The sequence below is a fragment of the Antechinus flavipes genome, chromosome 2 (genome assembly GCF_016432865.1).
Source record: "Antechinus flavipes isolate AdamAnt ecotype Samford, QLD, Australia chromosome 2, AdamAnt_v2, whole genome shotgun sequence".
Lineage (NCBI taxonomy): Eukaryota > Metazoa > Chordata > Mammalia > Dasyuromorphia > Dasyuridae > Antechinus > Antechinus flavipes.
Window position 1 is genome coordinate 532,918,394 of NC_067399.1, and position 15,331 is coordinate 532,933,724.

General features: G+C 34.5%; 1 protein-coding gene across 1 annotated transcript in view; it reads right to left on the minus strand.

Moving 5' to 3' along the window:
• The window catches only part of THSD4 (thrombospondin type 1 domain containing 4), a 174,119-nt gene that overhangs the window by 60,113 nt on the left and 98,675 nt on the right, over positions 1–15,331 (minus strand). Inside the window, exons 6-7 of the mRNA XM_051973790.1 lie at positions 7,863–7,992; positions 4,602–4,806 (exon numbers count right to left, since the gene is read on the minus strand). Coding sequence (XP_051829750.1) covers positions 4,602–4,806; positions 7,863–7,992 — 335 coding nt within the window. The remainder of the gene's footprint in view (positions 1–4,601; positions 4,807–7,862; positions 7,993–15,331) is intronic.

Here is a 15,331-nt window from a genome sequence, read left to right on the forward strand (position 1 = left end):
AATGAAAAAGAAATTAAATCAATAATTAGGCTCTATTTTGCCTAACTGTATGGCAACAAATTTGACAACCTAACTGAAATAGATGAATATTTACAAAAATATAAATTTCCCAGATTAACAGAAGAGGAAATAAATTACTAAATTTCAAAAAAAAAAAAAAAAAGAAATTGAAAAAGCCATTAATGAACTCCCTAAAAAAATCTCCAGGATCAGATAGTTTCACAAATGAATTCTACCAAACATTTAAAGAACAATTAATTCCAATATTATGTAAACTATTTGGAAAATTTGGTAAAGAAGTGGTCCTATCAAACTCCTTCTATGACATAAATATGTTCCTGATACCTACATCAGGAAGAGCCAAAACAGAGAAAGAAAATTATGAATTCCCTAATGAGTATTAATACAAAAAATTTAAATAAAATATTAGCAAAAAGGTTACAGCAACTTCTCAGCAAGATTATACACTGTGAAAAATTGGCTTTAGCAATAAGAAAAGAAAAATAAATTAAAGGAATTAGAATAGGTAATTAGGAAATAAAGCTATCACTCTTTGCAGATGATATGATAATATACTGAGAGAATCCTAGAAAATCACTGAAAAACCTACTTGAAACAATTCACAGCCTTAGCAAACTTGAAGGATATAAAACAAACCCATACAATTTTCTATATATTACTAACAAAGCCCAGCATCAAGAGATAGAGAAATTCCATTTAAAATAATTGTAAGCAAAATAAAATATTTGGGTGTCTATCTGCCAAGACAAACCCAGGAACTGTAGGAATACAATTACAAAACATTTCTCAAATAAATAAAGTAGAATCTAACCAATTGAAAAAAATATCAAGTTCTCATAGGTAGGCCAAGTTAATATGATAAAAATGACAATTCTATCTAAATTGGTCTACTTTTTCAGTGCCATAGCAATCAAGCTATCAAAAATATTTTATAGAATTAGAAAAAATAATAACAAAATTCATCTGGAAGATCAAAAGATGAAGAATATCAAGGAAATTGATGAAAAAAATGCATTTAGGGTGGTAGCTTAGCAGTATCAGATCTAAAAAATATATTATAAAGCAGCAGTCATCAAAACATTTGGTACTGGCCAAGAAATATTTTAGTGGATCAGTGGAATAGATTGATACACAGGACACAATAATCAAGTCCTGCAATAATCTAGTATTTGATAAATCTCAAATTCCAGCTTTTGGGACAAGAATTCACTATTTGACAACATTGCTGGGAAAACTGGAAAATAACATGTCAGAAACTCAGCATAGACTACATCTCACACCTCATACCAAAATAAGATCAAAATAGGCACCTAATTTGAGCATAAAAGTTGATACCATAAGTCAATTAGGAGAGCATAGAATAATTAACTTATCAGATCTTTGGAGAAGGGAGGGATTTATGACCAAAGAACTAGAGAACATTATAAAAGCCAAATGGACAAGTTTGAGTACATTAAATTCAAAAGTTTTTGCACAAGCAAAACTAACAGAATCAAGATTAAAAGAGAAGTACAAAGCTGGGAAAAATGTTTTATAGCCAGTGTTTATGATAGAGTTATTTCTAAAATATATAAAGAACTGTCAAATTTATAAGAATACAAATCATTCCCCAATTAATAAATGGCTAAAAGATATGAAGGATATGACAAATTTCAGATGACGAAATTAAAGCCATGAGAAATGCAAATTAAAATAACTCTGAGGTACCACCTCACACCTCTCAGATGATTAACATGACAGGAAATGATAGTGATAAATGTTGAAGAGGATATTAGAAAATTGGGACACTAATGCCTTGTTGGTAGAATTGTGAAATGATCCAACAGTTATGGAGAACAATTTGGAACTATACCCAAAGGGCTATCAAACTGTGTTTAGTCTTTCTTTGACTCAGCAGTGATATTACTGGGTCTATATCCAAAGCAAATCATAATGGAGGAAAAAGGACCAAAATGTGCAAAAACGTTAGTAGCAGCTCTTTTTGTGATAGCAAAAAATTTGGAAAATGAGTAGATGCTCATCAATTGGGGAATGGCTAAACAAGTTGTGGTGTATGAATGTAACAGAATATTATTATTCTATAAAAATGATAAACAAGGTGATTTTAGAAATGCCTGACAGATTTACATGAACTGATGCTGAGTGAAACAAGCAAAACCAGGAATACATTGTACACAATAAACAGCAAGAATGTGTGATGATCAACTATGAAAGACTTGGTTCTTAGTAGTTCAGTGATGCAAGACAATCCCAATAGACTTCGGATAGAAATTGCCATATGCATCCAAGAACTATGGAGATAGAATGAAAATCAACTAAGTTGAGTCCTTTTTCGTTTTTTTCCCCCCTTTCTCCTATGGTTTTTCCCTTTTGTTCTGATTTTTCTCTTCCAACATGATTCATAAAGCAATGTCTTAAAAACAAACAAATGAATAAATTAAAAAGGAAAAAAAAATGAGGCAAAAAATGGCCTAGTTTGCCTACTCAAAAAAAAAAAAAAAAAAGAAGAAGAAGAAGTCTAGAAAGGGAAATCCTCAAGATTTCTGGCCAGAAAAGAAACAATTGTTATTTATACTCTGAGTCTTTAAAATCCAAGTGATCAAGTGAGGCTTTAGCTGAGACCTATTATCGGCCAATCAGTGAGAGCCACAATGATTTGAGTTTAAGACATTGTCAAGTGGTTCTATTTGAATCCCAAAATGGGCTTTATCAAAGCTTGATTTTTTTGGGGGGGAACTCTATTTAAAGATATCATAAATGAAACTACATGGCATAAAGGAGCTAATTGCCCCAGTTTTTCTGGGGAAAAATAATAGACTAAATAAGTAGGGAAGAGAAAAAATATCTAGGCCCCAAAACCCAAAATATCTTGTGAGGTTTAAGTGATTAAAATGTATATTTCTTTGGGCAGAGCACTCATACATGAGAACATGATTTTCCCATGTGGACCAGGGAGAGGAGGAAGGGAGGAAAAAACTACAGAGCTGCAAAACTAGGTTATGATGGACCACTCAGGTTTTATAATTCTTGTTCCAATGATTTTTAGTCAGAGAGGATAAAAATAAAAAGATAGAGGGAAAGAGAAACCTCAATAAGAAAGAATATTAATAGAGTAAAGGAAAGCTGTGCCTTCTCAATTAAGTTTATTATTCTTTGACTCTGTGTGTGTCTTGTCTATATCTTTATGTTGTCTTCCTCTAGAACATAAACTCTTTGTGGGCAAAGACTTTTTTACCTTTCTTTGATAACCTAGTATTCTAGTGCCTGGAGAATAATTAGCATTTATTTGTTGAAGGTGCTATTAATAGCTGTTGTTTTGAGTTGCCATAGGCATCTCACTCAAATTAATGAACTGCAGGGTTAGAAAGTCAAATGCTTGAAAAGATTATGGAGCTTGTTGAAAGGATTGTATTTGATAGCTTGGTTCCTACTTTCTGGATTTTACCAATTTGAACGGCTAGGCTATGTAATTTTACCAGTGTGTTCCCCTTCTTTAAACTCTGGGACAAATTCTGTCCCAAGGAAGGGAGAATTTTAGGATTCCTAGGTGAGGAGAATGGAATGAAATCCATCTTATTACTAGCTAATCTGACTTCAGAAATTTAGACTGAGTCAAAACTCAATTGACTAAAATGTATACAAAATCATTTTGGATTTTCCTAGATAGAAGACAGCAGATAAAAAGCTTTTGCTATTTCAATAATTTACTCAAAACCTCTGTCTTGCTGGGTCCTCTTTTGGTTCCCTGCCTAGTACCCAAATGCTTACAGAATCGAAGTCCTGTCTTATATCCCTTAGTCTTTCTAAAGATGGGACTCTTTAATGATCAAAGCAGAGTACTTGATATTTCTTTCTACACTTTTCAAATCTTGATTTTTGCCTACATTTCTCTCTATTGTCTGCTGGAAAAATGTCTTTCCCCTCCTCCCCCAGATCCTCTTTCATGTTCCACTTATTTTTTCATCCTGTACTTCTCAGTGATTCCTATCAAATTACCTATACCTTTCTGGTTCCGCTGCCTTTTCCTAGTCTCCCTGGTCCCTAGATTAAAGCATTCCTCATCTAGCCTATACCTGTTACTGACCAAGTTCCAATTTCCACTGATTCCAGATTGACTAATCTGTGAATGAATGAATTGAATTAAAATGTAAACAGTTGCTTTCTGTCCAGGGGCTCAGCACATCTTGGAATCTAAAAACGACTGCTTCTAGAATTGCTGTTTTTCAGCCATTTCAGTCTTGTCTGGCTCTTCTTAACCCCATTTGGGGTTTTCTTAGCAAATATAGTGGAATAGTTTGCCATTTTCTGCTCCAGCTCATTTGGCAAATGAGAAAACTGAGGCAAACAAGGTTAAGTAATTTTTGCAGGATCACACAGGTAAGAAGTGTCTCAGAGCAGAGACTTAAGAAAATGAGCCTTGCTCATACCAGGCTTAGCACTATATTCACTATGCCATCCACCTATCCCATTTATATACAATTTAAGAGTAAGGTCACCATCATCTTCTTCTCAGGCTATTTTCCCTATACAAGCAGGAAAGGTAAGTCTAATAAAATAAATTCCAAACTACTCTGACTTACCGAGGTCCATTCTGTCCGGATTTGCCACTCACTGCAGATCTTCAGCTGGCAAGTACTGGTGGTCTCTGGTTTTTCCAGGTGTTGGCAGCGGTATGGCTGTACAGTTAAGGTCCTGTTGGCATACATCTGGCGGCAGAGGACCTGCCGGTGTTGCATTCCAAGGCCACATGTTTTACTGCATTCAGACCATTCTCCTATGTCCCAGCTAACCAATGAAACAGACACAAGAGACACAGAGAAAAATGGTTATCTACCATTAAACATTAAAGAAAGAGACAGAAGAATGAATAATTATAGCAGGTGTTGATAAAAAGAAAACTCTCAGAATTCATAGTATGGGAGAACTAACTTTCATGTTTACAGACCTTTGGAAAGTGAGCACTTTTGAATAGTCATTTGAATCCTCTTATAAATGACTAATGATATAGACCTGGCTCTCTGTGGGGGATGTTCACAGGAGCACAATTATCTTACTGTTAAGTCAAATAATTAGGAACTCACCAAAAAAGTTCTGGGAAAAATCAAAAGGAAGAGAAGTCATTTTCCATATGTCTCCCTGTGACATCCCTAAATGTGAGTAGGGCAGTGTGTAAGAGGGAACATTTTTGCAGGATGGTTTTATTGGCTTTTAGAACTTTTTTTGTTCAGCTGAGAAAATTGGTCTCAGGAGGATGTAGCTATAAAAGACTACTGGAAGCCGACTTCACCAACCTGAATAGTGCTTTGCTCTACTGCAGAGCTTTTTTAACATGGGGTTCATGAAACCACAAGGAGTATGGATAGATTTTTAGAAGGTGGTGAATTTGGAATTATTTCAAAATAATTGTTCCTTTTGAATTCCTATATATTTTATTTTATGCATTAAAAAACATTCTGAGAAGAGAAACATGGATTTCACCAGTTAGTCAAGGGCTCTATGCACAAAGAAGGTTAAAAGCCCTTGCTATCTAGAATGTATGTGGGCAGGTCTCTGTTCTTGGGTGTAGAGTTGTCCCTATTCTTCTTCAGAAGAATATAATATTTTATATATATATATAAATGTATTTTTATTTAAATTAATTTTTATTTTTAAAAATTATTTAAACCTATTTACAAATTTATATATATATATATTTTCCCCTCTTCCTTTTCCAGTATCCTATTTCACTCTCTTTGTTCCTTCTCCTTATTCTGAGGGAAGACTCATTCATCCTCTAAAACCTGTAAAATCCTTCCTGCAAAAGCAGCTCTCAACAACCTTTCATACAGAGGAAGGAATCTGCCCTAATTCTTTATGTAAATGTAAAAATACAAGTAGAAAGGTCAGTGGTTTTCTGAGGATAGAAATTCTTCACATCTTCAAGATTCCCATCTCTCTATGACAAAAAGATAATTTTTGAGCTGGAAAAAAGTTGACAGCTGAAGAAACTGAGCCTTAGAGGGGTGAAGCTACTTGTTGAAATTCACAGTGGTATTAAGTGATGAAGCTAGAATAACTCCAAATCCAGAACTCTACTGTGACATGTACCTCTCTACTTGGTAGATAAATAATAGGACAGAGGCAGAGGTATGGAGGATAAATCATGTGCCCTATGTCACTCAGCTGTTAAGTTAGAAGCGCTACATCATAAATTGGATAGAGTGCTGGATTTGGAGTCTAGAAGATAAGTTTAAATCCTATTTGAGATACTTATTTGTTATGCATGCCTGATCTAATAATTTAATCTTTGTGTACCTTAGTTTCCTCATCTATAATGGAGATAATAATAATAATATCAACCTTCAGTTCATTGTGAAGATTTGTAAAGCAATTTGAAAACCTCAAAGTACTATATAAATCCTAGTTACTATTGTTATTATTGTTGTTGTTATTATGTATCAGAGGCAGGATTGGAACACTGGTCTTCCTTACTCTAGTTCAGTACTCTTTCCAACATATCAGATATAGCTATAATAAACTAAGGCATGAATAACCAGGAACAACTGATTTAGCCCCAAGCCACATAATTATAATATTGATGATGTGCATCATCAAGGAAAGCTATGAATTCAACAACTGACATGATGCCTTGAACTATGAGCCAAACAATGTGAATTTGAGTCTTGACTCTGCTACCAAATATATGTGTGAACTTAGGTAGGTTATTTCTTTTTTTATAAATTTTAGTTTACTCATCTGTAAAATGCAGAGAATATCCCGGCTGATCTCTAAGCTCTCTTGTAAGCTTCCATGACATAGACAAGACCCCTTCTGGGGATTTAAATAGAAAGTCAAACCTCACATAGATAGTCTATGCCACTTTGGAAATATGTGCAACTGAGGCTTATAGTTCTGTTGTGAGTTCAGCGGCCCACATGTTTTTTTTACCAGCAAACACATGAAATAGCCATTTCATTTCAATTTACCAAGAAAAAGAAAGGGAAAGAATTCATGGGAGTGCACTAAACAGCTTTATAGTCAATTTAACTCTTCTTAATCCTGGATAACAGGAATATTTGTTCCATAGACAGAGTTTAATGCATAGCCTACAATATGAATTTGTAATTGATAATTATGACATTAATGATGTATTCAGGTGGTCTTTCTTTTTTTTCCTCTCTTTCTTTTCCTTTTTATCCTTCCTCTCTTTTTTTCCTTTTTTTCTTCTTTACCTTTCTCCCCTTCTCCTCTCTCTCTGTCTTTGTCTCTCTGTCTCTCTGTCTCTCACTCACTCTCTTTCGCTCTCCTTTCCTTTCTTCCACTGGAACTGGATCTGTGATTTTATTGACATCAGAATCTCTTCTTTCCAATATACATTAGCACCCTCTCTGAACCATGTGTTCTCAGAGAGTTGCCTAGTGCACAAAGGGATTAGTTAATTGACTTGCTCAGAGTGATAGGAGGAATACTAGAGCCCATTTCCTCTATCCATTACACATATTACACACAGTGCCTTTTTAAAAAAGTTGTTAAATATCCTAGAAAAATTATATCACATGATAGATATAGTAGTGAATTTGGCATCAGGAAGTACTGGGCTCAAATTCTGATTTTGTTATTTAGTAGCTATGTGTTTATAAGCAAGTCACAAAACCATTTTGAGCTTGAGGCAGCTTTCTAAGACTTTTAAGTTGGAGGGAGTTACTATATTGGGAGTTCTGACACTGATGAAATCATAGATTCATGACAAATTGATGTACTGTATTAGCAATCCAAATTCCCTGATTAGGAATTAACAAAAGTTTATAAGCCAAAGTTGATATAAAACAAACTAACTAAAGAGAACCATTTGGATTCCTTACAAGGCTGGACAAGGGAAAATATTGCAAGGTTCTTCTTCAGGAGTAGGTTTGGTGCTGGGATCACAATAGCTTTCAGGAACCTCTTCATGAGAATTTCTACTCACACAGTGAAAGATGGGGTACTGTGATCCTGAAATGACAACAAAAAGGTTTGACCATTAAAAATACATTGATGCATTGTTGGTGGAGTTGTGAACGAATCCAACCATTCTGGAGAGCAATCTGGAATTAGGCCCAAAAGTTATCAAACTGTGCATACCCTTTGATCCAGCAGTGTTTCTACTGGGCTTATACCCCAAAGAGATACTGAAGAAGGGAAAGGGACCTCTATGTGCTAAAATGTTTGTGGCAGCCCTGTTTGTAGTGGCCAGAAACTGGAAAATGAGTGGATGCTCATCAATTGGAGAATGGCTGAATAAATTGTGGTATATGAACGTTATGGAATTTTATTGTTCTATAAGAAATGACCAGCAGGATGAATACAGAGAGGCTTGGAGAGACTTACATGAACTGATGCTAAGTGAAATGAGCAGAACCAGGAGATCATTATACACTTCAACAACGATACTGTATGAGGATGTATTCTGATGGAAGTGGATTTCTTTGACAAAGAGAAGGCCTAACTCAGTTTCAATTGATCAGTGATGGACAGAAGCAGCTACACCCAAAGAAAGAACACTGGGAAATGAATGCAAACTGTTTGCATTTTTGTTTTTCTTCCTGGGTTATTTTTACCTTCTGAATCCAATTCTTCCCGTATAACAAGAGAACTGGTTCTGCACACATATATTGTACCTAGGATGTACTGTGACATATTTAATATGTATAGAACTGCTTGCCATCTGGGGGAGGGGGTGGAGGAAGGGAGGGGAAAAGTCGGAACAGAAGTGAGTGCAAGGGATAATGTAAAAAATTACCCAGGCATGGGTTCTGTCAATAAAAAGTTATAATTATTTAAAAAAAAAAAACACCCTCACACCCCCACACACCCTCACACCCCCACACACTCACAGACACCAAATGGTTGAACTACTGAACAATAATAGAACATCCAGAAAAAAAAAATCCCCTTAGCCAAAGTCTTTACCTCCTAAAATCACAAAAGATAAGTATTTCCTTGAATGCAAATGAAGGCAAGGAAGGCAAGAAGGTAAGAAGCATTCTTCTAGTGGGTGGCAAAATATGCATCAAGACTGAATGTCTACTATATGAGGAGTCTACAATGTTGGGGGTGAGGGATGGTGAGGAAGCATAAATTTAAATATTCAACAAATATTATTAAATCCTAATCTGAGATAGGTATGGATTATATAAAGATTAAGAATGATAAAACATAATCCTAACATTAAGGAGATGGCTCTTGAGAAAAGGGTACCAGATTCCATGGGTTTAGATCTTGCCTTAGACATTTATTAGCTGTGTAAATCTGGTCATGTTACTTAACCTCTCTCAACTTCAGTTTTCTCATCTACAAAATGGGGTTAATTATAGCATTTACCATACAGGGTCATTATGAAAATCAAATGAGATAATGGTTATGTAAGACATTTAATATGCCTTAAAGTATTATTTAAATGTTATCTTTTTTATGATTATCTGTGCATAGAGATGATAACATAACCATGGGAGTTATGGGATCACCATTAAGAATGATACATTTCTGTTACCACTTCCATATGGCAGATATATCAGAAAGAGTTTCTAAATGAAAAATTACATCCTCTAAAGTGCTCAAGTGGCAATAGAGATATCACAAGAAGGAACAGATTGAGCTTAGTTGCCTAATAATCAAATTGCAGACTTCATTCATCAAGCACTTCTGGTTTTTGTTAAGTAATTCTTTTCTTTGGAGATAAGGTGCAGGATTGGAGCACCAGACTTGGAGTCAGGAAGAGCTGAGTACAAATCCATCCCTGAGACACTTAACAGTTGTGTGATCCTGAGCAAGTCATCAACCTCAGTTTTCTCCTCTGTAAAATAGCACCTACTATTAGGTAGCTAATAGGTAGGTAAAATAGCACTTACTACTACCAGAGAGATGAGGATCAAATGATATAATATTTTTAAGAGTGCTTAGTATAGTACATGAAACATATTAGGCACTTTAAGAATGTTAATCACCATCATCATAATTATTGTCATCACTATTATTCTCTTCTCTACTTCTAGCTCCTTATAATTATAATTGCAACTTGATTATCATCATTATTATTCTCTTCCGTACCTCTAGCTCCTTATAATTGTAATTGCACTTTGAGGGATTACTGTCAAGACAAATGTCTGAACGTTTCCTCAGCAATGACCATTTCTGACTCTTTCTCTTAAACTGACATATCGCAGACAACATGTTAGGCCAGAGGACTTTGTTTTTTATAAAACTCGACAGCTAGTTGTAAAACTGTATTTGAAGTGAGAAGGCTATTTGCGTAAATTGCTCTTACAATGAAGCTTTGCAATATAGGCAACACTATTATGTCAAATAAAATAATGTTCCAATTAAAGACTACCACAGGCTAGGCAAAAAAAAAAAAAGTGATGTTGATTGAATAGAAAATATAACAAAAGGAAAAATCTTGGCAAAGTTACATTTTATCCAGCTATATGTTTCTGTCTCTGTCTCTGTCTCTGTCTTTCTCATTATAGAGAACTTTTCTATCTTGAAAGAGCACAACAATGTTGCCTCTGTTTCTCTATTTGCTTCAGGAATTAGACAGCTCAACACTTCTATATTTAACTATGGTTGAAAAACTGGTTTCCTTGCGATCAACTTATGAGTAACTAAGCCCAAGTATATTTGTCATTATCTGGAAAGAGTTTATCCTTTAATAATGAAGATACATTTAAAGAAAATGGAATTGGAAAGATGAGAGAGGCAGCAGAGAGTATGAACACAGCACCCTGATGGAAGTAAATTGGTGGGCCTGGGATCTGGCAAAAGCAGGGAAAAATAAACCATTGTGCAGGATCACAACAGCAAGAGTCTGGGTTTCAATGTGAAGAGGAGAAGAAGGAAGCAACAGTTCAGGCAGCATGATTTGGGAGATGTCCAATATGTGTTGCTAATTTTTTTTTTATTACTTTGGACATAATTTCCTAGATGATTTGAATTCTTATTTATAGCATCATTATCACCTTTACCCTAAACTTTTAATAAGTATTTCCTCCTAAAATGACTCCGATTATACACTCATAAGCTAGTTCTTTTTAAATAGAACAATTTTGCTGTAGTTTTGAGAAAACAAACTGTGTATAAATAGGCAATAACAAAGATAGGGAATATGTGTAGGGCTTACTTTTTTTTTTTTTTGACAAGAGCTAATTCTTACTTTGTTCTCTTGATCAAGAATCCTTCACTCTAGTTCATTCCCAAGTCCAGTAGGATCAGCCTGATTCCTTAAAACGTCAGTACTCTCTTTTTCCATTATACTTCTGTTCCACTCTGATATGTCCTTCTCTAGTGACTTAAGCAGAATTTCCTAGTTTTTATTCCAAGCTGATCTTGTCCTTTGGCCATCCACACACAGACTCCAAAGAATAGAAAAATTTCAGAAGTGGAAGAGCTCTAAAAGCCATCAGGTCCAACCAACACCTGAAAAAGGACCTGATCTGTTTTATAACAGTTTGCAACTGGGTTTTCATTCTTCATTTAAAGTTCTTAAGTGAGCCTTTCCAGGTAGCTCATTCCATTTTTGGATGACTCTAATAGTGAGAATGTATTTTCTGACATCAAGCCTATATTTGCCTCTTTGCAACTTACTCTCATTGCCTCCTACTCCTGTTCTCCGAGGCCAAGAAAAGCAAGCCTAAATCCCTCCACATACTTGAAAAGAATATCTCCTCCACAGTACACAGCAACAACAAGATTATACGAAGATCAACTCTGACGGATGTGGCTCTTTTCAACAATGAGATGATTCAGGCCAGTTTCAATGAATTTGTGATGAAGAGAGCCATCTGCACCCAGAGAGAGAGGATTGTGGGAACTAAGTGCTTCACAACATAGCATTTTAAAACATTTTTATTGTTGTTTACTTGCATTTTATTTTCTTTCCCATTTTTTCCCTTTTTGATCTGATTTTTCTTTTGCAGCAAGATAATTATATAAATATGTATATATATATGTTGAATCTAACATATATTTTACTATGTTTAACATATATTGGATTATACTCTCTGTCTGTCTCTCTGTCTCTGTCCCTGTCTCTTTCTCTCTCTCTCTCTCTCACTCTTTCTGTCTCGGCAGCCCATTTTGATTTAGAACAGTCCTAATTTTTAGAAAATTTTGACTTAAATTGACCTTAAACCCAGCTGCTCTGTAATTCTAGAGATATTTTCTTAATTCTAACTTTTGTGGACAAGCAGAATAAATCTGATATTTTTCATCTAGTGACATGGAGACATATATTTAGAGCTGCAAGTTAACTCCTTATTTCTGAGTATTTCTCAGAGCAAAATATCATCTAACCCTCTCATTTTATAAATAAGGAAACTGAGGTCCAATATGATGGCCACTTAAATATTTGCATAGTTACTATATGTTCCTCAATTCTTCTCTTTTCCAGTTTAGACATCCCTAGTTCCCTCAGATAATTCTCTGACATTATGGTCTTGATTGTCTATCTTTATTTTAGTTACTTTAATCTTGACATCCTTCATTTTGCCAATGTTCTTTTGAAATTGTAAAAATCAGAACTCAGTACTCCTGAAGATAAGGGGAAATTGTCATTAAAAAGGCAGCATCTATCTCTTCTGAACACTAGGTCTGTCTTTATATAGACCAAATTTGATACTAGATAATCAATCATATTTAGCAGGTATGCACATTGAAAAGACTGAGGAAAGACATGGGTTGAACCCCCTTCTGAGTCTTAATAACTTCACAACTCTGGGCAAATCACCTAACCCCTCTGAGTCACAGATAACCTGTGGGTAATAATGACTCTGTGACCAAGCTCACAGAGCACTTTGAAGCTCCACTGTGATAAAATACATAAAACATTACCAAAAATTGAAAGTGTTATCTAAATATTGGCTGCTATTATTAAACACCTGGGAGCTTTTCCCGAACTGTTGTCTATTCATGCTTCCCCTATATTTTACTTTTGAGGTTTACTATTTATGTCTATTAAATTAAATATAAATTAATAATTTATATTATTACTTAACCCCTTTAAATTTCATCTCATTAGATTCAGTTCATTACTGTAGCCTGCCAAAATATTTTGAATGATTATAGAAATGTTGAACAATATAGGGACAAAGACAGGTATTTAGGACACTTTACTAAAGACATTTATTTCCCTCCAATTTGGCATCCATTTATTAATGACAGCTCTTTGTGTCCAAGATGTGGTGCAATGGAAAGGTCGTTGCAAAGTATAGAGGAGCTGGGTTCAGCTTTGCTATTTTTCCTGTGTGATCTTGACAAGTCATTTAATATCCTGGGCTTCGTTTTCTTCATCTGCCAAACAAGTGGATTGGATGGATAATTCCTTAGGTATGACCCAGCTAGATAGTACAGTGGAAAGAGCACTGTAATAGGAAGTTGTTATTATTCAGTTATATCCGACTTGTAGCTTCATCTGGAGTTTTATTTTTCTTTTTCAATTAATTAGTTTTTAACATACATTGCTTTATGAATCATGTTAGGAATGAAAAATCAGAGCAAAAGAGAAAAGCCATGGGAGAGCTAAAAAAGTAGAAAAAAAGAAGTGAACATAGCATGTGTTGATTTACATTGAGTCTCCTTAATTCTTTTTTTCTGGATCAGATGGTGTTTTCTGCCCAAAATCTATTAGGATTGCTTTAGATCACTGAACCACTGAGGAGAGTTAAATCTTTCATAATTGATAATCACATTCTTGCTATTATTGTGTACAATATATTCCTAGTTCTGTTTGTTTTGTTCATGATCAGTTCATGTAAACCTTTCCAGATCTTTCTAACATCAGCTTCTTCATAATTTTTTAAAGATCAATAATATCCCATTACTTTCAACCATTCCCCAATTGATAGGCATCAACTCACTTTCCAGTTTTTTTTTATTACCATAAAAAGATCTGCTACAAATATTTTTGCTTGTCTTTTTTCCTTCTTTATGATTTCCTTGGAATACATACCCAATAATAGCACTGCTGAGTTAAAGGGTATGTATAGTTTTTTAGCCCTTTGGGCATAGTTCTAGAGTGCTCTCTATAATGGTTGGATCATTTCACAACTCCATCACCAATGCATTAGAGTCCCAATTTCCCCCCATTCCCTGCAACATTTATCATTTTCTTTTCTTGTCATTTAGTCACTCTGAGAGGTATGAGGTAGTAACTCAGAGTTGACTTAACTTGTTTGATTTCTTTAATCAATAGTGATTTAGAGCATTTTTTCATGTAACTAGAGATGACTTTAATTTCATCTGAAAATTATCTGTTCATATTCTTTAACCATTTATCAATTGGGGAATGACTTGTATTCTTATAAATTTGACACAGTTCTTCATATATTTTAGAAATGAGACCTTTATCAGATATACTTTCCACTATAAAGGCTTTTTCCCAGTTTTGTACTTCCCTTTTAATCTTGTTACTATTGCAACTAATGCAAAACCTTTTTAATTTTGACCTTATTTCAGTATGGGATGTAAGATATGGGTCTATGTTGAGTGTCTGGCATATTCTACTTTTACCCACAATTTTTATCAGTGAGTTCTTATTCCAGAGGATGGAGTTTTGGGGTCCATCAAATACTAGATTGCTATAGATCTTGATCAATGTGTTGTGTATATCTAATCAATTCCACTGATCTACCATTCTATTTCTTAGCCAGTACCAAATGGGTTTGATTACTGCTGCTTTATAGTACAGTTTTAGGTTTGGTACTGTTAAGTCACCACTATCCTTTGCACTTAATTTCCTTGATATTCTTGATCTTTTATTCTTTCAGATGAATTTTGTTATTATTTTTTCTAGTTCTATAAAATAAGGTTTTGGTAGTTTGATTGGTATGGCACTGAACAAGTAGCTCAATTTAGCCAGGAGGCCCAGCCATGAACAATTGATATTTTTCTAATTGTTTAGATTTGACTTCATTTATGTGAGAAGCGTTTTGTAATTGTGTTCATAAAGTTCTTGGGTTTATCTTAGGAGATTGAATCTGAAGTATGTTATTTTGTCTACAGTAATTAAATGGTATTTCTCTTTCTATCTCTTGTTGATGTGTTTTGTCAGTAATATATAGAAATGCTGATGATTTGTGTGGGTTTGCTTTATATCCTTCAACTTTGCTAAAGCTGTGAATTGTTTCTAGTAGGTTTTTGGATAAATTTCCAGGATTCTGTAAGTGTATCATCACACCATCTACAAAGAGTGATATATTATTCCAGGATTTCCAATCTTTTATTGTAGAAGATTTCAAATCCTGGATAATCCTGATTGTTACTCCTTGATATTTGAATTGTTTTTTCTGGCAGCTTGCAG